At 42.7% G+C, this 26,809-nt stretch overlaps 2 protein-coding genes and 2 pseudogenes across 2 annotated transcripts in view; 1 reads left to right on the forward strand and 3 right to left on the reverse strand.

Annotated features, from left to right (window-relative positions):
* LOC149425579 (inactive tyrosine-protein kinase Dnt-like) overlaps positions 1-1,001 on the reverse strand; it is a 157,486-nt gene extending 156,485 nt beyond the window's left edge. The window contains exon 1 of the mRNA XM_089650737.1: positions 392-1,001. Coding sequence (XP_089506863.1) covers positions 392-503 — 112 coding nt within the window. The 5' untranslated portion in view covers positions 504-1,001. The remainder of the gene's footprint in view (positions 1-391) is intronic.
* Positions 1,002-8,746: 7,745 nt separating this feature from the next.
* Positions 8,747-8,865, reverse strand: LOC149425580 (5S ribosomal RNA; annotated as a pseudogene).
* A 438-nt stretch (positions 8,866-9,303) lies between these two features.
* Positions 9,304-9,422, forward strand: LOC149425581 (5S ribosomal RNA; annotated as a pseudogene).
* An 87-nt stretch (positions 9,423-9,509) lies between these two features.
* LOC149425582 (pancreatic lipase-related protein 2-like) lies at positions 9,510-13,589 on the reverse strand. The gene is made up of 6 exons (XM_089651187.1): positions 13,534-13,589; positions 12,233-12,305; positions 11,978-12,117; positions 11,359-11,604; positions 10,183-10,522; positions 9,510-9,661 (listed from the first exon to the last, which is right to left on the reverse strand). Exons 1-6 carry the CDS (start codon positions 13,577-13,579, stop codon positions 9,607-9,609), a joined length of 900 nt encoding a protein of 299 aa, XP_089507313.1. The 5' UTR covers positions 13,580-13,589; the 3' UTR covers positions 9,510-9,606.
* Positions 13,590-26,809: the final 13,220 nt, after the last annotated feature.

Here is a 26,809-nt window from a genome sequence, read left to right on the forward strand (position 1 = left end):
GAATTACCTTTGTATTATGTTTCTATTCACAAAATAAGCTGTTTTTTATTTGTAAACATCTGGGGAATTGATTGTATGTGTGAAACAGAAGAAGCAATACACTTGTGTTGAATAGTTTATTCATTATATTATTATAGTGGTTTGTAATGTTTGCACACATTTCCGTCATCACATACAGATTTCAATAACAGTATGATAATAATAATTGGATAATTTGTAGAGCGCCGTTTTTGTGAAAAATCACCTCAAGGGCGCTGTGATGATATGTATGATGATAATACATTATATATTTAACTTTGCGTTGGATATAATGTATCCATAATATCCGTAACATTATTATAAATTCAGATTATTCAAGTGAGGTATAAAAAATAAACATTGAATGACTTACCGAGTAATCGCTTGACCTCGTACTCGTTCAGAAAAACATTGAGATTGCCAAAGCAGCAGATTATGAGTCCAAGAAACAAGAAACTTGAAGAAAGTATGCCGTGGATACACATTTTCGTATAAAAGTTATGCGAAAATGTCAACAATCAAACGAACAACACTCATTTAGGTAGGTACTATCAATACTCTCGCGAAACACACGTGGATAATGTCACTTGGGCACTACTTGTCAAAACCATGTCTGCGTATTAGTGAGATCTGTCACTTGGCACATGTTCAACAGTACGGTGTGAAGTGACGGCATTCCCGGTCATCAATACGCGATAACGTAATGCTACCACACATTTTATTTATCTACACAGCCATTTGAAATCGGAAGCAACGTCAAACACTACGGATTCGGGCACTGGAGCATATTTTCACACGAAAGTAAGGTTAAATAACGTTCAAATGAAATATTTATGGTCACAAATGTGTCTGCTTATTGTCCGGAGTTCACTTCGAGCGTTTGATCCAACTTATAACACGTAAATCTGACGTTTTGTGTGATTTTATGGATATAAACAAACCGCCATTTGCAATTCACGCGCGCGACACAACACCCCCTACGACACTCGTCTCAAAACTGGTTTTTATTATTTTGTTGTCAGAAATTCTATGGCGCTGCGAACGGCGAACCTCGTTACGAATATTTCCGAACGTTTCCGAGCGCGCTTCGGTCGTGCATGTGTTGCATCTCGTTATGACGCGAAGTGTGTGCTTCTCTTTCTAACTCGCCGGATTCCTATGGTGGGCGCAATATGAAAAGTGTTTTCTCTGTCTGTCTCACGGCAAGATGCTGACTGCAAGAAAAGCCACAATAATTTTCGAACAGCAGTAACGAGAGGGCGGGTATGGGGAGTTTATTGCCCTCGTAAAATGGATAAAGATGTAATAATCTCATTTTTATGCAATTATCAAATAATTGGTCCAAAAAGGGCATATTCGACCTAAATTAAATAAATTAATAACTTTTTAAAAGTTTTCATTTTGATTTTATGAATAATTCTTTGAAGATTAGACCTCAAGTCTTTAATTTAATCAAAACCCAAATTTCCTTTCAAAGCATGAAATTTGTAAGTACGTCCTTCATTGTTTATATATACACGGTGTCCGGAAACTCGTAGTACAAGCGGGAAACTGGAGAATCTACACCACATGGGGAACCCAAAAAAACATAAAGTTTTTTGATTTGAGCATTTTCAAAAAAAAAAAAACCAAAAAAAAATATTTTTCGGCTATTTTAGGGTTAAAGTTTTTTCTGGTGTTTAGGGTTGAATAACAGATGTTTTAACCCTGCAGAGCAGAAATACTTTATGATTACACCGGGTTAAATGAAGGGTGATTTCAAAATAATGCTTCAAATCCGAGTTTCTTCATTTGTTTTACTTTCAAATAGTTTTAATTAGTTGGGTACTTTGATCTTCAGTAATAATTTATAAGAATTTGATTAAAAAAAAAAAAAAATTAACTTCAAACTCGATTTACTCGATAACGAAAGCTCAAATAAAAAAAAATATACTACAAAATCGACTCCAAATGTGATGTAGATTCACCAGTTTCCCGTTTGTACTACGAGTTTCCGGACACCCTGTAGTAATTATACAATGTGAAACAACTGAACTGCTCATAAACCATGATATGGTTATAATATACAATATTTTATGTAACGTTTTAATTTTAAATAAGGAATTATATACGCTGTCCAAAGAAACGTCACTATCTCCACAGCAATTCTTTTTTTCGTGAAGGTATGTACCATAATATTAAAAAAAATGTGTCTAAGATAGTTCAAATAAACAAAGATTTCACAAAATAAATGTATCAAATTTTTTTTTTTAATAATGTTACGTAAGTAAAAAAATACTTGTCTGTTTCTAAATAAACCACGTTCAAGTTTTTGGACAGACATAATAGTAAAAAGATAACATGTCACAGTATCAAGTATCTCAAGATACAAGATTTTATGAAAAAAATGTAGATAAGTAGTGTTTGCTGCGTTGACCGGATAACTCATCAAAATGACAATTCAATACACTTTTAAAAAGAGATATAAAGTCATGAAAAGTGATGAAACAAAAAGTTTTTATGATTTTTTTTTCAACATCAATGATTTTTATCACTTTTTAAAGGTGTGTTAAATTGTCATTGTGTTGTCGTTGAGTTATCATGGACCCGCTTGACGCAGTTATTTTCGTGAACACGTCAATCGTGTAATACCTGTATGGTCTAGGACTTGGGACATCTAGGTCTATAGTATATTGAAATATATTACAGACCTAGTTTATTTCAATAGTTTTTCTGATACGGAAAGTCGAAAATCGTAGGAAAATTGAATAATGAATCTACTGGCATTAATTTTCACCCTAAGATGGCAGCGCTGTGTCAATCCTTAGCCGAGTTATAGAAGTTTGAAATTACCCCGACAGAAAGTATGGCTCATTTGGGCGCAATTGCGTCCATATTCCATATACAACGTCAATTTTTAAACGTTTTCACTTCAAACCCGCGTTTTAACCTATAAATTGTTTATTGTCTCTTTACTTTGTATCTTTTTTAGAACCTAGAACGTTAGAACCTAACCTAACCTAACTAGGACAAGCCTGTATTGAAGCTAATAATTTTACAAAATCACACGAAGATTATCTATTGAGAAAACAATATGTTTCTACAGATTAGGTACCTATTAAGTTAATTCCAGCCTATTCATTGCAGTATAATGTAGTAAACATGTAGGGTGACCATATGTTGATATTTGATTATAAAAAAACATAATAAACTATTAATTTAAAAAGGACCAGAGAGAAGAAAAAAAGAATTACATTATAAACGGGCAAGAATAAAAAATATACATGTACAACATTTTATGCCACTAATAAAGGACAAATATGAAAAATGTTGGCAATCCTCAGCTAGAACAAATAATTTAACATAAAAGTACACATGGAATTAGACGACTTAATGTGTTCTGGAAGTTTATTAAATAGAAGTGGAGCCTGATACAAATAATAACTTCTTTGACTAAATGAAGATTTAGTGTGAATTGCCAAAAAGCTCAGACCAGAGCCAATTATTGTAGTATGAATTTGCTGCGTTCTTTTCGCAATACTAATATTGTTAAAAAATCTCCAAAGCGTTTGTGTGTTAAATCGTTGTTTTAAATTCATGACATTATATTCAATATTTACTCAAAAACGTTTCTCCACCCCTGCACTAGGGACTGAACTGGACTGAATGCATTGGGTTTTTTTATCAATTTATTAATTTTCCATAGTAAATAGTTGACGATTGATGTATTTGTATACAAGTTCTCAGAACAGAAACCAAATGTGTCAATAAATAATCACAGTTCTAAAAGAACCCTTTTCCCTTATGAATAAAGTCAGTAATGATATCACGTAGAACATGTGCCTTCACATCCTAACGAAATAACGTGACGAAGCATTCTAATATTCCATAGAACCTCGATGTCTTTAGACGTAGGTGAATGCATTTCTCAACCCCGTTGAATTAATTCATTTATCGTCAAAATCTGCCGATTGTACTTTTGAATACCTAAAGGTAAATCTTAAGAAAAAATATTCATTTATAAATGGTCTTCCTACCATGACCCACTTTCCGCCGACCGGATTTTCGGTAACAATTCGAAATAGGTTACAAATTAGAGCAGACCAGTGAAAAATTACGGGATATTATTATTTCAACTGTGAAACGTCGTGTAACATTTGGAATCGGGCCGCTCACACTAACACTCCTTATGTAGATAGCGATAAGGTCTAAATTCCCGCTTATCACCAGTCGCCTATTTTGATTTTGGAGAGTGGAAGATACTCTCAGTATCGCCCTGATGTAAGACCACCATTCAGAATTTAAACGTTGCTTGAAATGGCTTTGGCCGTGTTTGGTGGCCGGACCTGAATAGGTAGGTGCTTCCCCCACCTTCCTCTTCCCCATCTCCCTCCCCTCACCACTACCTTCAGCCCGTACAACATAGTCTCACTGGCTACAGACGGAATTCTTTTGCGGTTTCACTTAAAACAAAACACAGGAAAAAAATCAATGAATAAGCAATTAGGAGATTTTTAACTTTAAAGTATTTTTTGTCGGGCTGATACTTTATGTTTTTCTGGGCATATAAAAAGACTTTATAAAAAATGCTCCATTATTTCAATGACCACATGGAGTGCTAATTTATTAAGAATCTTTTCAACTTATTAAGAATCCAGTTAAAATCGGGATTGTAGGCTCTTAACAAATGAGTTGATATTGGTTTCCTAATAAATTTTAATAAAATACGAATGTATTATCACGATGTTGGAACACGTGTTCATAAAAATCGTAATATTTTCGCATTTCGTCATTATATTTAATAATTATAATAATAATAACAATAATGTTTATTTCAGCTGGACAGAGCGGTGTGTGCAATGCTCTGCCTGCCATAAAAGTTTACATTTAAGTTAATACATAAAAATAAAAAGAATAAAGAAAAATAAAAATAATCAATACATTGATGAGCACATTAGGACTTTATGGTGGCTTGAGTGAAATTCTCCATCTCTGGTGTAGAGGCGCTCCCTGCCACTGGGCAACGGCCTGGACAAGAGTGTTGTCCGATCTCTGGTAGCGCTGACTCGTCCCGGCTATTCTGTGGCGCATCAAAACAGCGAACCCATGCACCCTTCCTTCGGTGAACATCTGTGAGGCGCTGCATCGCCAGGGGAGGCCAAATAGGGCTCTGTATGCGTGGTTGTACTGTACTCGGAGTGTGTTCATGACGCCTTGTGTGTATGTCGTCCATAGCTCGCTAGTGTAGAAGCTCATACAATATGTTTGGAAAAGTTGCTTCTTCACCGGAGGACTGCATTTGTTGAATCTCCTGGCAAGCATGTTAGCTTGCACACTCAGTACTCTTCTTTGACTTTCTATGTCTTTTTTATCATTTAGGTCATCGGTCATGACATGCCCCAAATATTTGATTTCGCTGCAAATTGTCAGGTTGGCCCCGCCGAGACGTATGGGTGGAATGACAGTGGGACCAGTTATCAGCAGGGATGACTTTTTAGCATTGTACATCAGCCCGTGACTATCAACGTAAGCTTCGCATATTGCCAGAAGTTTTCTCATCGCTCTTATCGATGGAGATAGTATGACCATGTCGTCTGCATAGCTAATATTGTTCATACATACCCCGGCAATATGGCATCCGATTCTTGTCGTATTTAGTGTTTTACTAAGTTCATCCATATACACGTTGAAAAGCACTGGGGACATTGAGCCTCCTTGTCTAATGCCGCACTTTAATTTGGCTGCTTCTGATAGGCTTTCATTCCATCTGACAAAGTTTTCCTGTTGGTTGTACCATGTTCTCAATATATTAACAATTTGTGGTGGAAATTGTAGTTCGGTCAGTTTTTTCCACAATGCATTATGACAAACCCTGTCAAAGGCTTTGCTTAAGTCTAGGAAGCATGCGTACACCGTTGTTTTTCAGGCTTTATAGTATTCTATTGTTTGTTTCATGCTATATATGGCCGTATCAGTAGAGCATCCAGCTTTGAAGCCCATTTGAGAGTCCTCTGTATTGAGCTTGTCTTCCGTTAAATTTAAGATGACCTTTTCGAAGATTCTTGCAATTATTTAATGTTCATGTTGTTTAATTGTTCCGTGTATTAGGAATGTACTAAAAGTTTATCAGGAATCGGCCTGCAATCCCGTTCATAACCGAATTACTGCTAATTTGAAGAGATTTTGTACAAGATGTGTTGAGTGTACAGTATTTAATATAAAACATTTCTAACCGATCAAATTTTCAAGCCAAATGATTTTGCGTTACTACTTTGTGTTTCGCCTTAAAATATTATGTTCGTAGGTTTTATCGCTTGTCTAAATTCTTCACAAATTAATTCAAAAAAAAAAAAAAAATTTAAGCAAATTTGAGTTCATTGAATCAGATTTCACATAGGACTAACGCATGGACAACTGAAATTAATATGTTTGATGATGAGATGCCAGGAATGACATAACCCGGCCTAAGCTGACAACCAAAAAGCTTTCTTAATAAAATAATTAAAACACTTTGTTTTTACCACGATAATCTTTATTTTTTATATAAAGTCAACATGTTTCGAGAACGATGTTCTCTTCATCAGGACAATTAATGTACTAAAAACTAAATTGTCAAGTATATAGAGACAGGTGTGGGTAGAAAAAGAAGTAGTGTGGGGGGGGGGGTTGAGGGGAGGGGTGAGAGGTGGAAAGGGGAGGTGCTTAGAAGATCAAAGACAAAAAATTACAATGGAAATATGTTTAAGACAGGGTTATTCACAAAATTAGTTTGATTATTAATAATATTTAAATTTCTATTGACATTTTTCCTAATTTCTAATATTTCTAAAAGGTCTAACTGAAAACCACTAACATTAGTGTGTAAAATTTAAAAACCAGTATTTATGTCAAATGAATGGTTGAATTCAATTAGATGGTTAGCAAATTCCGAATAATTATTGCTATTTAGACATCTCAAATGTTCCTTAATCCTTGTTTCCAAATTTCCAAATTGCAAGTTTTACTTATGTAAAAATGGTTACAATCATTGCAATTCAATTGGTAAACTCCGGATTTTTTCATTTTTAAGTCTTTGTCCTCGTTATTTAGAATATAAACGAATAATAAATTGAAAAATAAATAAATAAATGAATAAATATGTGATATGTTCGTCATTGGAACGATAAATAATTATTCTTCCCAGTTTGTATCAAATATTTATACACTATTACATGAATAAAATTTTAAAAAAAATGTCAAAATGCATGATTACGAATTGGCGCCATTTTTCCATTGACTGAAAGTTAAATAATTAATGTTTTTTTACTGTACAAACGGAATAAAAAGTGAAATGTCAGTTTTATTACTAATTACGTACACAAAAAGAATATGTTTTATCAATATCGAATTCTTTCAAAATTGTGGACGTTCTGAGTCAAACTGTCCTAGTAAGTTTCTTTGTTAACATGTTTGATTTGACATAATTTATTTTTAGAAAGATAAGATCAAAGAACAAGTCAGATGTAGTACATTTTAGATACCTAGGGAGCATTCCGAAATTTCAAGAAAATTCACCATGTCGTTGGGACTTGTTGGTAAAAATATTTAAAAACCTGAAGGGTTAAAATTAAAACTGATTGTTACTTGGCGGCCATTGATGTCAAACTTTTATGGTTCTTTATTTTCTTCTCTTATTTAAACCAAAATATGAACCTATGACCTTAAATTAAATTCTTAGGTTGTCAGTTAGGTTTATTAAAACATAAATAAAAAACTAAAGTAAAAAACACAATTTTAAATTATTATGTCAAAACATGGCGTGAAGAAAAGACGTCCAATTATCTGTTTTTTACAAAATACCTGATAAAATGAATAATTTACATTTTCGGAAACTGAAATACTTACTTCTAACTGATACACGATAGTTTTTCTATTAAAAGTGTGTATTAATCGTGTTCCATTGTCCATCAGTATATTTACACTCCCTCTCTTATTTTAGGTAAGTGCACTTAAGGTTAAACGAAACGCTCGTTGTATTCTACGTGTTCACAGATGGCGTTAATTAATTAATTTTGTTTAAATACGCTTTTGCAAGGTATTGCTTTACAGTATTAAGACAAATTATTTGTTTGCGCCCTCATATACGCAATATGAATATGAATAAATAGTTTTGTCCATATAAAAACTCAATTCTATCGAGAAAGGCATACACAAATACAATATTGGATTGAATCATCGGTAAAATATTGTATTTGTGTGCCTTTCTCGAAAGAATTAAGTTTTTAAACGAACAAAACTGTTGATTCATATTCATATTGCGTATATACGGGCGCAAACAAATGATTTGTCTTAATATTGTAAAGCAATACCTTGCAAAAGTGTATTTAAACAAAATTAATTAATTAACGCCATCTGTGAACACGCAGAATACAACGAGCGTTGCGTTTAACCTTTAATGCAGCTTTATAACTAACATGTATTAATAATTGTTTTTGTTTTGTAAAAATTTTAATCTTTTTTGTTCTATGTTTCATGCACTAAATCATGTAAAATTTAAGTTGTGTAAAAGCCCACCAGAGCGTTGATAATTAATAAATAAATAGAAATCGTGGGTCTCGCGCATGTACGCTGTGCCAAAAATTACTCAATATGTGTAGTGTTGCTACGTAATACTGAATTATTGAGATTTAGTGAAAGAATAAAAAAAAATACAAATTTATTGTTACTTACTGTTATCGGTGTGGTCACATTGAAAAATTTGTTTAAAAATGGCCAGCGGCACGCGGTGTTCCCAAGCGGTCACCCATCCAAGTACTGACTGCGCCCAATGTTACTTAACTTCGATGATCGGACGAGAACCGGTGTGTTCAACATGGTATGGTCGTTGGCAAATATTGAAAAGAAATAATTTATTTGAAGTATTGTATTTCAAAACCAAAGTTAGCCACATTTTTGCCATATTATATTAATCTGAATTGAATTCAATTTACTCTTCAGGCATATTTCTTACCCACAATCAGACGAAAATCAAAATAAATATATTATTATGAAGACTCTTGCTCGGGCTACGAGATTATCGCCATCTATGCATGTGAAAATAAAGCTTGTATTTGAAATTTCCCTGGCAGTTGAAAAATAATGCAATAGATGGTGTTACAACGCCTCCATTTATTAAAAATACATTATATTGCTTTTCATGAAACTTTCCAATATTTTATAAATTGATTCAGATAAATAAGAGTAAAAAATTACGGTCCTTGCCAAAGATCTTGAAGGTGTAAAGTGCGTATTTTGTACTAGAAGTACGTTTTTTCTTTCCAATTTTTTGCCAACGACCATACAATGTTGAACACACCGGTTCTCGTCCGATCACCGAAATGAAGCATCATTGGGCGCGGTCAGTACTTGGATGGGTGATCGCTTGGGAACACCGAGTGCCGTTGGCTGGCCTCCTTTCATTTTGAATTTTTTTATGGTACTTACACTTTTTTCTTGAAAATGTTGTTGAAATAAATATCAAAGCTATTGAGTTATTGACGGTTAATTATTTTTATTAGTCACATTTATTTTTCGGGCAAGAATATAATAGACAAACAAGTAAATCAATTTGTGTATAAATAAATATATTCTTCATCCTTGATAGAACGGCTTCTCGGCGTTGGTCGTCAAGTAGTAAACCCCGGAACTGAAAGAAATCGTAATATTTTTTTAATTAATGTACGCATTTTAATTTTATTATTTTAAAATGAGGACAGTAAAGTTTGTGTAGCAGCATCATGTGTTTCTTCAGAGAGACAGATTTGATTTTTACGTTTTCCATTAAAAGAGAATTCAGGTAACTGAAAATTGTACAGCATAATTACTTGAGAAAATCACTTCTACTTTTGGTATTTTAAAAAAAAGTTTGTCAGTCTTGTCGTAAGAGAGAGATGCAAGAGAGAGAGAGAGAGTAGAGAGATTTTCGTGCCGGAAGTCGATCTGGCTTAGAGTTTTTCGAAATGGCAATAATGAATTTCTCGATAATAGGAACATTTGTGGAAATGCTGCGTCAATTAGGTAATGCTGCCTGACATTATCAATTTTACTTCTACCATCATGTAGAATCACATCCCAAAGTTAGCGCACTTTACTTATGTATGAGCTGTCTGTTTCATATAAACAAATAACATAAAGTGAAGTGAAGACAAAAACATGAAGATGACTTACATGGTTTTTGCTGGTCCAGTCCCGCCCATGTAGGAGGTGCTAATATTGGAGCAGCTTAAACTAACAATCTCGTCATAGTTGTTGCACTTTTGTGCCACGAATCCCCCATTGGAGCCGATAGAGTCCTCGAAGAACTGTATGGCCCTGACGTGGTCGCAGTCATCGTTGCCGTTACACCCGGGGTTGTTGGTTCCTCCGTTGGGGTAGAAGTCGGCTGTACCGGTGGGGAGGATTAGGGCGTGGTAGTGCGTGTTGGTGTGGATAATCTCCACATATTTCCCATCTCCTGCGTTTATCTTGTCTGGAGAATCCTCCCAGAATTTCTTGGATGGATCAAGACCTGCAAAGAAAAGCTCATTTCTAGAACGGTTTATCAGCGGATTGTTGAAATTTTCAATTTATTTCATGTAAGTGATTTACTTTTTGCTGTTGACATAAATTGCGGAAACTTTTGTACTTTACTATTTAAAGTCCTAGAGTTGCCTGGGAAGAGTGATTTGAAATCAAATACGGACAGTGACTTATATTATTTTGAAGGTCAAGTGTGCAAAATGTCGGTGTCCGCTCGGTTCTTAATAACTTCTTAATAAATAACTAGATATTATGTCAGAAGGTTCCACCATGGGCACGCAAAAAGTTTTAAAAGTCACATTACTCTGTCTTGACCACACACTTTAGGAAACAGTTACGATTATCGTTTCATACAGACTCTTCCGTTATTTTAACTTTATACACGATCCGATCCAAGAATTTAAGTGGTACGAATAATGACGCAACTTAGAGGAATGAAGTTTATTTTATTTTATTCGGTACATCATGCCGTTTTATGCACCGAGTCCTGAAGATGACATCTGAAAGATGATGGCCCCCAGCAGCGATACATTGAAGATGGCGATTTTTGCAGTTTTCGGCCGCATTTTGGCACATCTCGACGGGTATAGCGGTATATACCTACCGGTAACTTTTTTACTTATTTTCTATCATACTGAAGAAAAATCATAATCTGCTGAAATGACTGATATCAATTGAAACGTCATAACAATCTCTACTATGGATGTGACTTGAGCGTGTATTCTATGTCAAATGCATTCTACATAGAAGGCGGTCTGAGGCAGGACAACGTTTTCCCGGGACCACTAGTTAATTTATAAAAAATAACATGTTCCTTTTATTTACCAGTAACGTAATCGACTTGGCCCAGCTTGCAGCTCCTTCCAATCCAGCCGGTCACGTGGCAGCCCAGACTGTGCCCGATGATATGGATTTGGGAGAAGGGGAGACCGAGAGTGGATAACCAGTCCAGGAAAGAGGCTACAAATTTGCCCACCAAGGGGGCTTTGGCAACAACGTCAACCTCTTCGCCCCCCGTGCCGGCCGTCCAGTTTACGAGCACCACGTTAAAGTCTCCAAAAGCCAGGAAAGCTGGAATAGAAAATCATGCTGAACAGTAAATCATGATATATACTCTACGGGCCAGGAAAGCTAGAATAAATAGTAAATCACGTTTAACACTCCGCCAGTCAGGAAAACTGGAATTGTAAATCACGACAAATGCTCTAAAGCTGAAGTAGTAGGTGAATCGTGTTAAATACTCCACCGTTATGCTCCACAGGCCAGGAAAACTGGAACAGCTAAACCGTGTTGAAGTGTCCAAACGCTGGCAGCCAATGTGGCTGTCTTGTTCAAAACTTATTTCTGATGTTATATTATTAGGGTCATTTAAGTTTTGTCTTTTACAGGGTGTAAATAAAAAGAAATCCTGGCATTTTAATGATGAAAATATAATAATTATTACCTTCAACTAAATTGTCAAAATTAGGCCGATCTGTCCATCCATGAGAAAAGACCTTCAAAGGTTTATCCAGCTGGAAGTTTGAGTCGGTTAAGATCTGAACGTCGCCATTTTGTAAAGCTTGGGGTACGTTGGGATTATTTCTGAAGAAACGGAAAAAACACTCGTTTAAAAATGAGATAAATGAAATATATGATAAATAATTCACAAAAATTTAACTAATAATTACTAAGCTACGATTTCCTACTAAAGCCTTACCTGGTATATAGGTTGAGAATAACGTCAGTCTCCGCAACAAATCTGCCCTGAACTGGTGCAGGAATTGCAATAGCTAGAAAACACAACACACTGATGAGTTTATCGTTAATACTGTTCTGACGATGGAAAGATACTACCAGGTGGTTTAAAACAAATTAACGTACATCTTGCAATTAAGTCTCTGTTATAAGCGTTCAACAAGAATAAAAATATTACTGAAGATGATTTGAAAGGGACATATGTAAATATGAATGGTAAAGGGAGCGCGCTTATATTTATATAAGCGACATCTGATCTGAATCTCTTGATATCTGAGATTCGGTGACCGGATAAATCATCAAAATGATAATTCATCACATCTTTATAAAGTAATATAAAGTCATGGAAAGAGATGAAACAAAAACTTTATTAACTGGGTTAAGTAGGTAAGGTTAGGATTTTTTTCCATCGTTTTTAATGACTTTATATCACTTTTTAAAGGTGTGTTGAATAGTCACTGTGTTGAGTTAGCATAGAACACTGAGATTCGTATGGCATGTGAAATACCAGAACCACTATAAATTTAATCATTCCTAGCATGTGAAATAATAGAACGACTGTGAATTTAATCATTAGTGTGGCATGTGAAATAATAGAACGACTGTGAATTTAATCATTCGTGTATCATGTGAAATAAAAGAACCGCTGTGAATTTAATCATTAGTGTTACATGTGAAATAACAGAACCCCTGTGAATTTAATCATTAGTGTGGCATGTGAAATAATAGAACGACTGTGAATTTAATCATTCGTGTATCATGTGAAATAAAAGAACCACTGTGAATTTAATCATTCGTGTATCATGTGAAATAAAAGAACCACTGTGAATTTAATCATTCGTGTATCATGTGAAATAAAAGAACCACTGTGAATTTAATCATTCGTGTATCATGTGAAATAAAAGAATCACTGTGAATTTAATTATTCGTGTAGTATGTGAAATAACAGAACCAGGTGTGTTTTACAGTTTTCGGAGCATACTTTGCGATTTTTTTCTTTCGATGGAATTTTACATAATTATTTTTAACTCGGCATCTGAATAAGAACATATCGCAAAACTAATTTTACTGCCCTTAATAACTCTTTAAATATAATAAGTACATTTGTTGTAGGTACATCAAAATAAAAATTAGGCCACGACTTCATTATTCATGGTTTAAAAAACTAGACTAGTAGGCATCTACTTTAATTGTTGATTTTAAGTCTATTTATTTAAATTATTAATCTATATTCAAAGAGGAATCAATATTCCACAAACTTACCGACGGTCAACACTCCGAAGAGAACAACAATTGTCACGGCTTTCATCTTGAAACGTTTTCAGTGAACTGATGATGAGTGACAGAAAAAACCATGTTTTATATGTGGTCAATTAATCTGATTTACTGATAACGCCTACGTTTATCATAAAATCTCGAGGAAACAGATAAAAAATGTTAAATTGGTGATAGATTACATCTTTTACATAATAGTTTTTAATAATGGATTGGAACTTCCCAAGTATTCAATATTCCGGAACTGTTTATCTCTAAACAAAATTTCCCACTTATAACATTATAAATCAACAAGGAAAAACCAAGTTTTTTTTACAATAATACATTTTAACAAGCGCTAAATGTTAAACGGGCAGGACCGACATTTATTTTGTACATTGACTATTGTAATGCTGACTGAATGCTGAGGAAATAAGTTCCCCGAGGCGTATGTGTGCTAAAACCATAGACATATGAATATTAGTAGACCTGCCCCAAGTGATTAAAAGCGTATTATCCCCACTCCCCATACCGGTTCCATTGGAGCCGGCTGTGCTCGCGTATGGCCTCAAGTGAAATTTGAAAACGTGACGTCATCATTCTTGTGCGAACTATGGTCGAGGCATCATCGGTTCATTTTACGAAATAACACTGCAAAATGTTGACTTGTGATATGAAAACTTGTAAAAATAGATGTGAAAAAGAGAATAAACCCAATTGTCGTATTACATTCCATAAGTAAGCATTATTTTACTTTATTTTAAGCTTATTCACACCGTATTATATGGATCAGTTTAAGAAACATATACTATCACATCACAATGTAGCGATTCTCAAGTGTGCTCATCGTTGTTTACTGGGGTAAGTAAATTATGAAACATTTGTAAAAGTGTCTTAACTAAATACTCTGAAACTAACTACGACTCTGAAAATAGAAGCTGCCTTACTTTGCCGAATTTGGACTTCGCAAATTAGTTCATAACGTGGCGAGTAATTTGCGCTCCCATGTAAAAATGTCTATTCATTCAAAAGCAGATTTTACTTTTAAGAACTAAATGGTGATATTAAAATGCTAGATGCCTATTTACTGTCAGATTGATTTATTGACGAATCACAGTCAGCCTTACCCCCTTCGTTCTTCAACAGTTGATTTTACCCCTCGCCATTATCTTCTCGTCTATTAATTCCTATGTCTGTGGCTAAAACCATGTACGTTCGGGTGAGAAATGCGGTGATTCGCAAATAATGCAAGTCTGATGTAAGCGTAATGAGTTAGATTAAGAAAGGGGCGCTAAGATGGTTTGGGCATGTAGAGCGAAGAAAGGAGTGTAAGGAGAACATATGACGCGAATGCGAATGGAAGAAGATGTCGGGGACGACCAGGAAGCCATGTAGAGTCGTGTAGAGTCCATGTAGGAAGCCATGTAGAGTCGTGTAGAGTCCATGTAGGAAGTATAGTATGAAGAGTCCATGTAGGAAGCCATGTAGAGTCGTGTAGAGTCCATGTAGGAAGTATAGTATGAAGAGTCCATGTAGGAAACCACGTAGAGTCATAATAACAGAAACTTATGTATTGGATATAGAGTCAAGTTATTTTAAAAGATTGCATCTAGAAAACCATTTCGAAAAGAACTAGCAAAATTATTTGTTTATGAAGTTTAAAAGTAATCTTAAAAAATAACAACGAGTGCCTACTACACTATCGACTTGAAATAATACATCTATTGAATAATACATTTATGGCTTGGTAATATGTATGATACGTACCATTGAATAAAGTATTTTTAAACTTGAAAATAACAGTTTAAAATTTAAAATTTGAAAATAAAATGAAGTTTTAAAACAGATATAGAGCTAATTTATCACCAAAATACGTTCGGTAATGTTCTGGGTCAAACAAATCTATCGCGGGCGCACACGAATAAAGAATTTTGACTCTTTGATACCTCCTAGCACCTTTCGGAACGGACTTTAACTTGTATGAAATAGACCATAGTTTTTTGAGGAAAGAAAGGAATTCTGGGAAGGTAAAAGGTATGTGGGTTGGGTAGGAATCTTGGGATCAGTGTGTCCAGGAGTGACGGACTATGACCATGGGCATATCCCCAGAGGCGGATTTGCAGTCTTGGCCGCCCTAGGCCCCAGACCATGTAGCCGCCCCTTTCTCAGTACCCATCATATTGACCAGGAGTATCCAGACTTTTCAGTAAGTTCCTAGGGTCAAAACCGTTTTAATTTTCCTGCCATTATCATTCATGGTTCATGGGGTGAGATTTGTCCAGGTCTTAGCGGCGGATACGTCTGCCCACCTGCTGCGTGGCGGGCCGGATCGAGAGAGACTGGGTGAGGGAGGCCTTTGACTTTTCCAGCCGGACTATCTTGACCAATCGCCTTGCACCGCAGTTGAAGGGATGTATTCATACGTATGTCACTCCTGGACACACTAATCCCCAGATTCCTACCCACCCCTCATACATTTTCCTTTTCAGAACTTCCTATCCTTCCCTTCCTTAAAAAGACCCTCCACACAGCATCACATCAGCTCTGTGTGTGAACACGCTATTTTGCATAACAATACCTAACGCGGTTCAGTCACTAGCGCAACTGAATCACGGTAGGGATTGGAAATACTCGAGCGGGCGAGCGACGGAGCCATGATAGGTGTGGCGAGGGCGGCTGCGGGGCGTGGGGGCGCGCTGTGTGCTGTGTGTGAACACGCTCTTGCATATCGCTATTTCGTACGAACAATATTTAGGTACTTAGGAAGTAATTTCTAGTTATCATCTGTGACTTTTTTGTCACGATTGGCCGCCCTTAATATCTGGCCGCCCTAGACCCGGGCCTACATAGGCCTAAGGGCAAATCCGCCTCTGCATACCCCTCCCACTGCAGTGCAAGGCGATGGGACAAGAGACCAGTTGGAGATGTCAACGAGTCTCCCCAAAGCAGACTTTCCCTATCTGGCACGCCGCGCAGCTTGTGACATATTGAACATACTTCACCTGATGAACCCGGTCACATAGCGAACCACTTGGGGTGACCTATGGCAGATGGTTATCCAATACATGGTTTCCGGGGTGGCGGTACACAAACCCCACCCACTGCGGTACAAGGCGATGGGACAAGAGACCAGTTGGAGATGTCAACGAGTCTCCCCAAAGCAGACTTTCCCTATCTGGCACGCCGCGCAGCTTGTGACATATTGAACATACCTCACCCGATGAACCCGGTCACATAGCGAACCACTTGGGGTGACCTATGGCAGATGGTTATCCAATACATGGTTTCCGGGGTGGCGGTACACAAACCCCTCCCACTGCGGTACAAGGCGATGGGACAAGAGACCAGTTGGAAATGTCAACGAGTCTCCCCAAAGCAGATTTTCCCTATCTGGCACGCCGCGCAGCTTGTGACATATTGAACATACCTCACCCGATGAACCCGGTCACATAGCGAACCACTTGGGGTGACCTATGGCAGATGGGTTGGTTATCCAATACATGGTTTCCGGGGTGGCGGTACACAAACCCCTCCCACTGTGGTACAAGGCGATGGGACAAGAGACCAGTTGAAGATGTCAACGAGTCTCCCCAAAGCAGACTTTCCCTATCTGGCACGCCGCGCAGCTTGTGACATATTGAACATACTTCACCTGATGAACCCGGTCACATAGCGAACCACTTGGGGTGACCTATGGCAGATGGTTATCCAATACATGGTTTCCGGGGTGGCGGTACACAAACCCCTCCCACTGCGGTACAAGGCGATGGGACAAGAGACCAGTTGGAGATGTCAACGAGTCTCCCCAAAGCAGACTTTCCCTATCTGGCACGCCGCGCAGCTTGTGACATATTGAACATACCTCACCCGATGAACCCGGTCACATAGCGAACCACTTGGGGTGACCTATGGCAGATGGTTATCCAATACATGGTTTCCGGGGTGGCGGTACACAAACCCCTCCCACTGCGGTACAAGGCGATGGGACAAGAGACCAGTTGGAGATGTCAACGAGTCTCCCCAAAGCAGACTTTCCCTATCTGGCACGCCGCGCAGCTTGTGACATATTGAACATACCTCACCCGATGAACCCGGTCACATAGCGAACCACTTGGGGTGACCTATGGCAGATGGTTATCCAATACATGGTTTCCGGGGTGGCGGTACACAAACCCCTCCCACTGCGGTACAAGGCGATGGGACAAGAGACCAGTTGGAGATGTCAACGAGTCTCCACAAAGCAGACTTTCCCTATCTGGCACGCCGCGCAGCTTGTGACATATTGAACATACCTCACCCGATGAACCCGGTCACATAGCGAACCACTTGGGGTGACCTATGGCAGATGGGTTGGTTATCCAATACATGGTTTCCGGGGTGGCGGTACACAAACCCCTCCCACTGCGGTACAAGGCGATGGGACAAGAGACCAGTTGGAGATGTCAACGAGTCTCCCCAAAGCAGACTTTCCCTATCTGGCACGCCGCGCGGCTTGTGACATATTGAACATACCTCACCCGATGAACCCGGTCACATAGCGAACCACTTGGGGTGACCTATGGCAGATGGTTATCCAATACATGGTTTCCGGGGTGGCGGTACACAAACCCCTCCCACTGCGGTACAAGGCGATGGGACAAGAGACCAGTTGGAGATGTCAACGAGTCTCCCCAAAGCAGACTTTCCCTATCTGGCACGCCGCGCGGCTTGTGACATATTGAACATACCTCACCCAATGAACCCGGTCACATAGCGAACCACTTGGGGTGACCTATGGCAGATGGTTATCCAATACATGGTTTCCGGGGTGGCGGTACACAAACCCCTCCCACTGCGGTACAAGGCGATGGGACAAGAGACCAGTTGGAGATGTCAACGAGTCTCCCCAAAGCAGACTTTCCCTATCTGGCACGCCGCGCAGCTTGTGACATATTGAACATACCTCACCCGATGAACCCGGTCACATAGCGAACCACTTGGGGTGACCTATGGCAGATGGGTTGGTTATCCAATACATGGTTTCCGGGGTGGCGGTACACAAACCCCTCCCACTGTGGTACAAGGCGATGGGACAAGAGACCAGTTGAAGATGTCAACGAGTCTCCCCAAAGCAGACTTTCCCTATCTGGCACGCCGCGCAGCTTGTGACATATTGAACATACTTCACCTGATGAACCCGGTCACATAGCGAACCACTTGGGGTGACCTATGGCAGATGGTTATCCAATACATGGTTTCCGGGGTGGCGGTACACAAACCCCTCCCACTGCGGTACAAGGCGATGGGACAAGAGACCAGTTGGAGATGTCAACGAGTCTCCCCAAAGCAGACTTTCCCTATCTGGCACGCCGCGCAGCTTGTGACATATTGAACATACCTCACCCGATGAACCCGGTCACATAGCGAACCACTTGGGGTGACCTATGGCAGATGGTTATCCAATACATGGTTTCCGGGGTGGCGGTACACAAACCCCTCCCACTGCGGTACAAGGCGATGGGACAAGAAACCAGTTGGAGATGTCAACGAGTCTCCCCAAAGCAGACTTTCCCTATCTGGCACGCCGCGCAGCTTGTGACATATTGAACATACCTCACCCGATGAACCCGGTCACATAGCGAACCACTTGGGGTGACCTATGGCAGATGGTTATCCAATACATGGTTTCCGGGGTGGCGGTACACAAACCCCTCCCACTGCGGTACAAGGCGATGGGACAAGAGACCAGTTGGAGATGTCAACGAGTCTCCACAAAGCAGACTTTCCCTATCTGGCACGCCGCGCAGCTTGTGACATATTGAACATACCTCACCCGATGAACCCGGTCACATAGCGAACCACTTGGGGTGACCTATGGCAGATGGTTATCCAATACATGGTTTCCGGGGTGGCGGTACACAAACCCCTCCCACTGCGGTACAAGGCGATGGGACAAGAGACCAGTTGGAGATGTCAACGAGTCTCCCCAAAGCAGACTTTCCCTATCTGGCACGCCGCGCAGCTTGTGACATATTGAACATACCTCACCCGATGAACCCGGTCACATAGCGAACCACTTGGGGTGACCTATGGCAGATGGTTATCCAATACATGGTTTCCGGGGTGGCGGTACACAAACCCCTCCCACTGCGGTACAAGGCGATGGGACAAGAGACCAGTTGGAGATGTCAACGAGTCTCCCCAAAGCAGACTTTCCCTATCTGGCACGCCGCGCAGCTTGTGACATATTGAACATACCTCACCCGATGAACCCGGTCACATAGCGAACCACTTGGGGTGACCTATGGCAGATGGGTTGGTTATCCAATACATGGTTTCCGGGGTGGCGGTACACAAACCCCTCCCACTGCGGTACAAGGCGATGGGACAAGAGACCAGTTGGAGATGTCAACGAGTCTCCCCAAAGCAGACTTTCCCTATCTGGCACGCCACGCAGCTTGTGACATATTGAACATACCTCACCCGATGAACCCGGTCACATAGCGAACCACTTGGGGTGACCTATGGCAGATGGTTATCCAATACATGGTTTCCGGGGTGGCGGTACACAAACCCCTCCCACTGCGGTACAAGGCGATGGGACAAGAGACCAGTTGGAGATGTCAACGAGTCTCCCCAAAGCAGACTTTCCCTATCTGGCACGCCGCGCGGCTTGTGACATATTGAACATACCTCACCCAATGAACCCGGTCACATAGCGAACCACTTGGGGTGACCTATGGCAGATGGTTATCCAATACATGGTTTCCGGGGTGGCGGTACACAAACCCCTCCCACTGCGGTACAAGGCGATGGGACAAGAGACCAGTTGGAGATGTCAACGAGTCTCCCCAAAGCAGACTTTCCCTATCTGGCACGCCGCGCAGCTTGTGACATATTGAACATACCTCACCCAATGAACCCGGTCACATAGCGAACCACTTGGGGTGACCTATGGCAGATGGTTATCCAATACATGGTTTCCGGGGTGGCGGTACACAAACCCCTCCCACTGCAGTGCAAGGCGATGGGACAAGAGACCAGTTGGAGATGTCAACGAGTCTCCCCAAAGCAGACTTTCCCTATCTGGCACGCCGCGCAGCTTGTGACATATTGAACATACTTCACCTGATGAACCCGGTCACATAGCGAACCACTTGGGGTGACCTATGGCAGATGGTTATCCAATACATGGTTTCCGGGGTGGCGGTACACAAACCCCACCCACTGCGGTACAAGGCGATGGGACAAGAGACCAGTTGGAGATGTCAACGAGTCTCCCCAAAGCAGACTTTCCCTATCTGGCACGCCGCGCAGCTTGTGACATATTGAACATACCTCACCCGATGAACCCGGTCACATAGCGAACCACTTGGGGTGACCTATGGCAGATGGTTATCCAATACATGGTTTCCGGGGTGGCGGTACACAAACCCCTCCCACTGCGGTACAAGGCGATGGGACAAGAGACCAGTTGGAAATGTCAACGAGTCTCCCCAAAGCAGATTTTCCCTATCTGGCACGCCGCGCAGCTTGTGACATATTGAACATACCTCACCCGATGAACCCGGTCACATAGCGAACCACTTGGGGTGACCTATGGCAGATGGGTTGGTTATCCAATACATGGTTTCCGGGGTGGCGGTACACAAACCCCTCCCACTGTGGTACAAGGCGATGGGACAAGAGACCAGTTGAAGATGTCAACGAGTCTCCCCAAAGCAGACTTTCCCTATCTGGCACGCCGCGCAGCTTGTGACATATTGAACATACTTCACCTGATGAACCCGGTCACATAGCGAACCACTTGGGGTGACCTATGGCAGATGGTTATCCAATACATGGTTTCCGGGGTGGCGGTACACAAACCCCTCCCACTGCGGTACAAGGCGATGGGACAAGAGACCAGTTGGAGATGTCAACGAGTCTCCCCAAAGCAGACTTTCCCTATCTGGCACGCCGCGCAGCTTGTGACATATTGAACATACCTCACCCGATGAACCCGGTCACATAGCGAACCACTTGGGGTGACCTATGGCAGATGGTTATCCAATACATGGTTTCCGGGGTGGCGGTACACAAACCCCTCCCACTGCGGTACAAGGCGATGGGACAAGAGACCAGTTGGAGATGTCAACGAGTCTCCCCAAAGCAGACTTTCCCTATCTGGCACGCCGCGCAGCTTGTGACATATTGAACATACCTCACCCGATGAACCCGGTCACATAGCGAACCACTTGGGGTGACCTATGGCAGATGGTTATCCAATACATGGTTTCCGGGGTGGCGGTACACAAACCCCTCCCACTGCGGTACAAGGCGATGGGACAAGAGACCAGTTGGAGATGTCAACGAGTCTCCACAAAGCAGACTTTCCCTATCTGGCACGCCGCGCAGCTTGTGACATATTGAACATACCTCACCCGATGAACCCGGTCACATAGCGAACCACTTGGGGTGACCTATGGCAGATGGGTTGGTTATCCAATACATGGTTTCCGGGGTGGCGGTACACAAACCCCTCCCACTGCGGTACAAGGCGATGGGACAAGAGACCAGTTGGAGATGTCAACGAGTCTCCCCAAAGCAGACTTTCCCTATCTGGCACGCCGCGCGGCTTGTGACATATTGAACATACCTCACCCGATGAACCCGGTCACATAGCGAACCACTTGGGGTGACCTATGGCAGATGGTTATCCAATACATGGTTTCCGGGGTGGCGGTACACAAACCCCTCCCACTGCGGTACAAGGCGATGGGACAAGAGACCAGTTGGAGATGTCAACGAGTCTCCCCAAAGCAGACTTTCCCTATCTGGCACGCCGCGCGGCTTGTGACATATTGAACATACCTCACCCAATGAACCCGGTCACATAGCGAACCACTTGGGGTGACCTATGGCAGATGGTTATCCAATACATGGTTTCCGGGGTGGCGGTACACAAACCCCTCCCACTGCGGTACAAGGCGATGGGACAAGAGACCAGTTGGAGATGTCAACGAGTCTCCCCAAAGCAGACTTTCCCTATCTGGCACGCCGCGCAGCTTGTGACATATTGAACATACCTCACCCGATGAACCCGGTCACATAGCGAACCACTTGGGGTGACCTATGGCAGATGGGTTGGTTATCCAATACATGGTTTCCGGGGTGGCGGTACACAAACCCCTCCCACTGTGGTACAAGGCGATGGGACAAGAGACCAGTTGAAGATGTCAACGAGTCTCCCCAAAGCAGACTTTCCCTATCTGGCACGCCGCGCAGCTTGTGACATATTGAACATACTTCACCTGATGAACCCGGTCACATAGCGAACCACTTGGGGTGACCTATGGCAGATGGTTATCCAATACATGGTTTCCGGGGTGGCGGTACACAAACCCCTCCCACTGCGGTACAAGGCGATGGGACAAGAGACCAGTTGGAGATGTCAACGAGTCTCCCCAAAGCAGACTTTCCCTATCTGGCACGCCGCGCAGCTTGTGACATATTGAACATACCTCACCCGATGAACCCGGTCACATAGCGAACCACTTGGGGTAACCTATGGCAGATGGTTATCCAATACATGGTTTCCGGGGTGGCGGTACACAAACCCCTCCCACTGCGGTACAAGGCGATGGGACAAGAAACCAGTTGGAGATGTCAACGAGTCTCCCCAAAGCAGACTTTCCCTATCTGGCACGCCGCGCAGCTTGTGACATATTGAACATACCTCACCCGATGAACCCGGTCACATAGCGAACCACTTGGGGTGACCTATGGCAGATGGTTATCCAATACATGGTTTCCGGGGTGGCGGTACACAAACCCCTCCCACTGCGGTACAAGGCGATGGGACAAGAGACCAGTTGGAGATGTCAACGAGTCTCCACAAAGCAGACTTTCCCTATCTGGCACGCCGCGCAGCTTGTGACATATTGAACATACCTCACCCGATGAACCCGGTCACATAGCGAACCACTTGGGGTGACCTATGGCAGATGGTTATCCAATACATGGTTTCCGGGGTGGCGGTACACAAACCCCTCCCACTGCGGTACAAGGCGATGGGACAAGAGACCAGTTGGAGATGTCAACGAGTCTCCCCAAAGCAGACTTTCCCTATCTGGCACGCCGCGCAGCTTGTGACATATTGAACATACCTCACCCGATGAACCCGGTCACATAGCGAACCACTTGGGGTGACCTATGGCAGATGGTTATCCAATACATGGTTTCCGGGGTGGCGGTACACAAACCCCTCCCACTGCGGTACAAGGCGATGGGACAAGAGACCAGTTGGAGATGTCAACGAGTCTCCCCAAAGCAGACTTTCCCTATCTGGCACGCCGCGCAGCTTGTGACATATTGAACATACCTCACCCGATGAACCCGGTCACATAGCGAACCACTTGGGGTGACCTATGGCAGATGGGTTGGTTATCCAATACATGGTTTCCGGGGTGGCGGTACACAAACCCCTCCCACTGCGGTACAAGGCGATGGGACAAGAGACCAGTTGGAGATGTCAACGAGTCTCCCCAAAGCAGACTTTCCCTATCTGGCACGCCACGCAGCTTGTGACATATTGAACATACCTCACCCGATGAACCCGGTCACATAGCGAACCACTTGGGGTGACCTATGGCAGATGGTTATCCAATACATGGTTTCCGGGGTGGCGGTACACAAACCCCTCCCACTGCGGTACAAGGCGATGGGACAAGAGACCAGTTGGAGATGTCAACGAGTCTCCCCAAAGCAGACTTTCCCTATCTGGCACGCCGCGCGGCTTGTGACATATTGAACATACCTCACCCAATGAACCCGGTCACATAGCGAACCACTTGGGGTGACCTATGGCAGATGGTTATCCAATACATGGTTTCCGGGGTGGCGGTACACAAACCCCTCCCACTGCGGTACAAGGCGATGGGACAAGAGACCAGTTGGAGATGTCAACGAGTCTCCCCAAAGCAGACTTTCCCTATCTGGCACGCCGCGCAGCTTGTGACATATTGAACATACCTCACCCGATGAACCCGGTCACATAGCGAACCACTTGGGGTGACCTATGGCAGATGGTTATCCAATACATGGTTTCCGGGGTGGCGGTACACAAACCCCTCCCACTGCGGTACAAGGCGATGGGACAAGAGACCAGTTGGAGATGTCAACGAGTCTCCCCAAAGCAGACTTTCCCTATCTGGCACGCCGCGCAGCTTGTGACATATTGAACATACCTCACCCGATGAACCCGGTCACATAGCGAACCACTTGGGGTGACCTATGGCAGATGGTTATCCAATACATGGTTTCCGGGGTGGCGGTACACAAACCCCTCCCACTGCGGTACAAGGCGATGGGACAAGAGACCAGTTGGAGATGTCAACGAGTCTCCCCAAAGCAGACTTTCCCTATCTGGCACGCCGTGCAGCTTGTGACATATTGAACATACCTCACCCGATGAACCCGGTCACATAGCGAACCACTTGGGGTGACCTATGGCAGATGGGTTGGTTATCCAATACATGGTTTCCGGGGTGGCGGTACACAAACCCCTCCCACTGCGGTACAAGGCCATGGGACAAGAGACCAGTTGAAGATGTCAACGAGTCTCCCCAAAGCAGACTTTCCCTATCTGGCACGCCGCGCAGCTTGTGACATATTGAACATACCTCACCCGATGAACCCGGTCACATAGCGAACCACTTGGGGTGACCTATGGCAGATGGTTATCCAATACATGGTTTCCGGGGTGGCGGTACACAAACCCCTCCCACTGCGGTACAAGGCGATGGGACAAGAGACCAGTTGGAGATGTCAACGAGTCTCCCCAAAGCAGACTTTCCCTATCTGGCACGCCGCGCAGCTTGTGACATATTGAACATACCTCACCCGATGAACCCGGTCACATAGCGAACCACTTGGGGTGACCTATGGCAGATGGGTTGGTTATCCAATACATGGTTTCCGGGGTGGCGGTACACAAACCCCTCCCACTGCGGTACAAGGCGATGGGACAAGAGACCAGTTGGAGATGTCAACGAGTCTCCCCAAAGCAGACTTTCCCTATCTGGCACGCCACGCAGCTTGTGACATATTGAACATACCTCACCCGATGAACCCGGTCACATAGCGAACCACTTGGGGTGACCTATGGCAGATGGTTATCCAATACATGGTTTCCGGGGTGGCGGTACACAAACCCCTCCCACTGCGGTACAAGGCGATGGGACAAGAGACCAGTTGGAGATGTCAACGAGTCTCCCCAAAGCAGACTTTCCCTATCTGGCACGCCGCGCGGCTTGTGACATATTGAACATACCTCACCCGATGAACCCGGTCACATAGCGAACCACTTGGGGTGACCTATGGCAGATGGTTATCCAATACATGGTTTCCGGGGTGGCGGTACACAAACCCCTCCCACTGCGGTACAAGGCGATGGGACAAGAGACCAGTTGGAGATGTCAACGAGTCTCCCCAAAGCAGACTTTCCCTATCTGGCACGCCGCGCAGCTTGTGACATATTGAACATACTTCACCTGATGAACCCGGTCACATAGCGAACCACTTGGGGTGACCTATGACAGATGGTTATCCAATACATGGTTTCCGGGGTGGCGGTACACAAACCCCTCCCACTGCGGTACAAGGCGATGGGACAAGAGACCAGTTGGAGATGTCAACGAGTCTCCCCAAAGCAGACTTTCCCTATCTGGCACGCCGCGCAGCTTGTGACATATTGAACATACCTCACCCGATGAACCCGGTCACATAGCGAACCACTTGGGGTGACCTATGGCAGATGGTTATCCAATACATGGTTTCCGGGGTGGCGGTACACAAACCCCTCCCACTGCGGTACAAGGCGATGGGACAAGAGACCAGTTGGAGATGTCAACGAGTCTCCCCAAAGCAGACTTTCCCTATCTGGCACGCCGCGCAGCTTGTGACATATTGAACATACCTCACCCGATGAACCCGGTCACATAGCGAACCACTTGGGGTGACCTATGGCAGATGGGTTGGTTATCCAATACATAGTTTCCGGGGTGGCGGTACACAAACCCCTCCCACTGCGGTACAAGGCGATGGGACAAGAGACCAGTTGGAGATGTCAACGAGTCTCCCCAAAGCAGACTTTCCCTATCTGGCACGCCGCGCAGCTTGTGACATATTGAACATACCTCACCCGATGAACCCGGTCACATAGCGAACCACTTGGGGTGACCTATGGCAGATGGTTATCCAATACATGGTTTCCGGGGTGGCGGTACACAAACCCCTCCCACTGCGGTACAAGGCGATGGGACAA

This window comes from Hesperophylax consimilis, chromosome 3 (assembly GCF_061612785.1).
Source record: "Hesperophylax consimilis isolate HC1 chromosome 3, BYU_Hcon_1.0, whole genome shotgun sequence".
NCBI lineage: Eukaryota > Metazoa > Arthropoda > Insecta > Trichoptera > Limnephilidae > Hesperophylax > Hesperophylax consimilis.

Excerpts from the sequence above, each read along its gene's own strand:
- LOC149425582 (XM_089651187.1), bottom strand. The coding sequence starts at position 13,579 with ATGAAAGCCGTGACAATTGTTGTTCTCTTCGGAGTGTTGACCGTCG. Across the intron at positions 10,523-11,358 it reads CCAAGTCGATTACGTTACTG|GTCTTGATCCATCCAAGAAA; the intron begins GTAAATAAAAGG and ends TTTTCTTTGCAG. Across the intron at positions 9,662-10,182 it reads ACTGGACCAGCAAAAACCAT|TTCCGGGGTTTACTACTTGA; the intron begins GTAAGTCATCTT and ends GATTTCTTTCAG.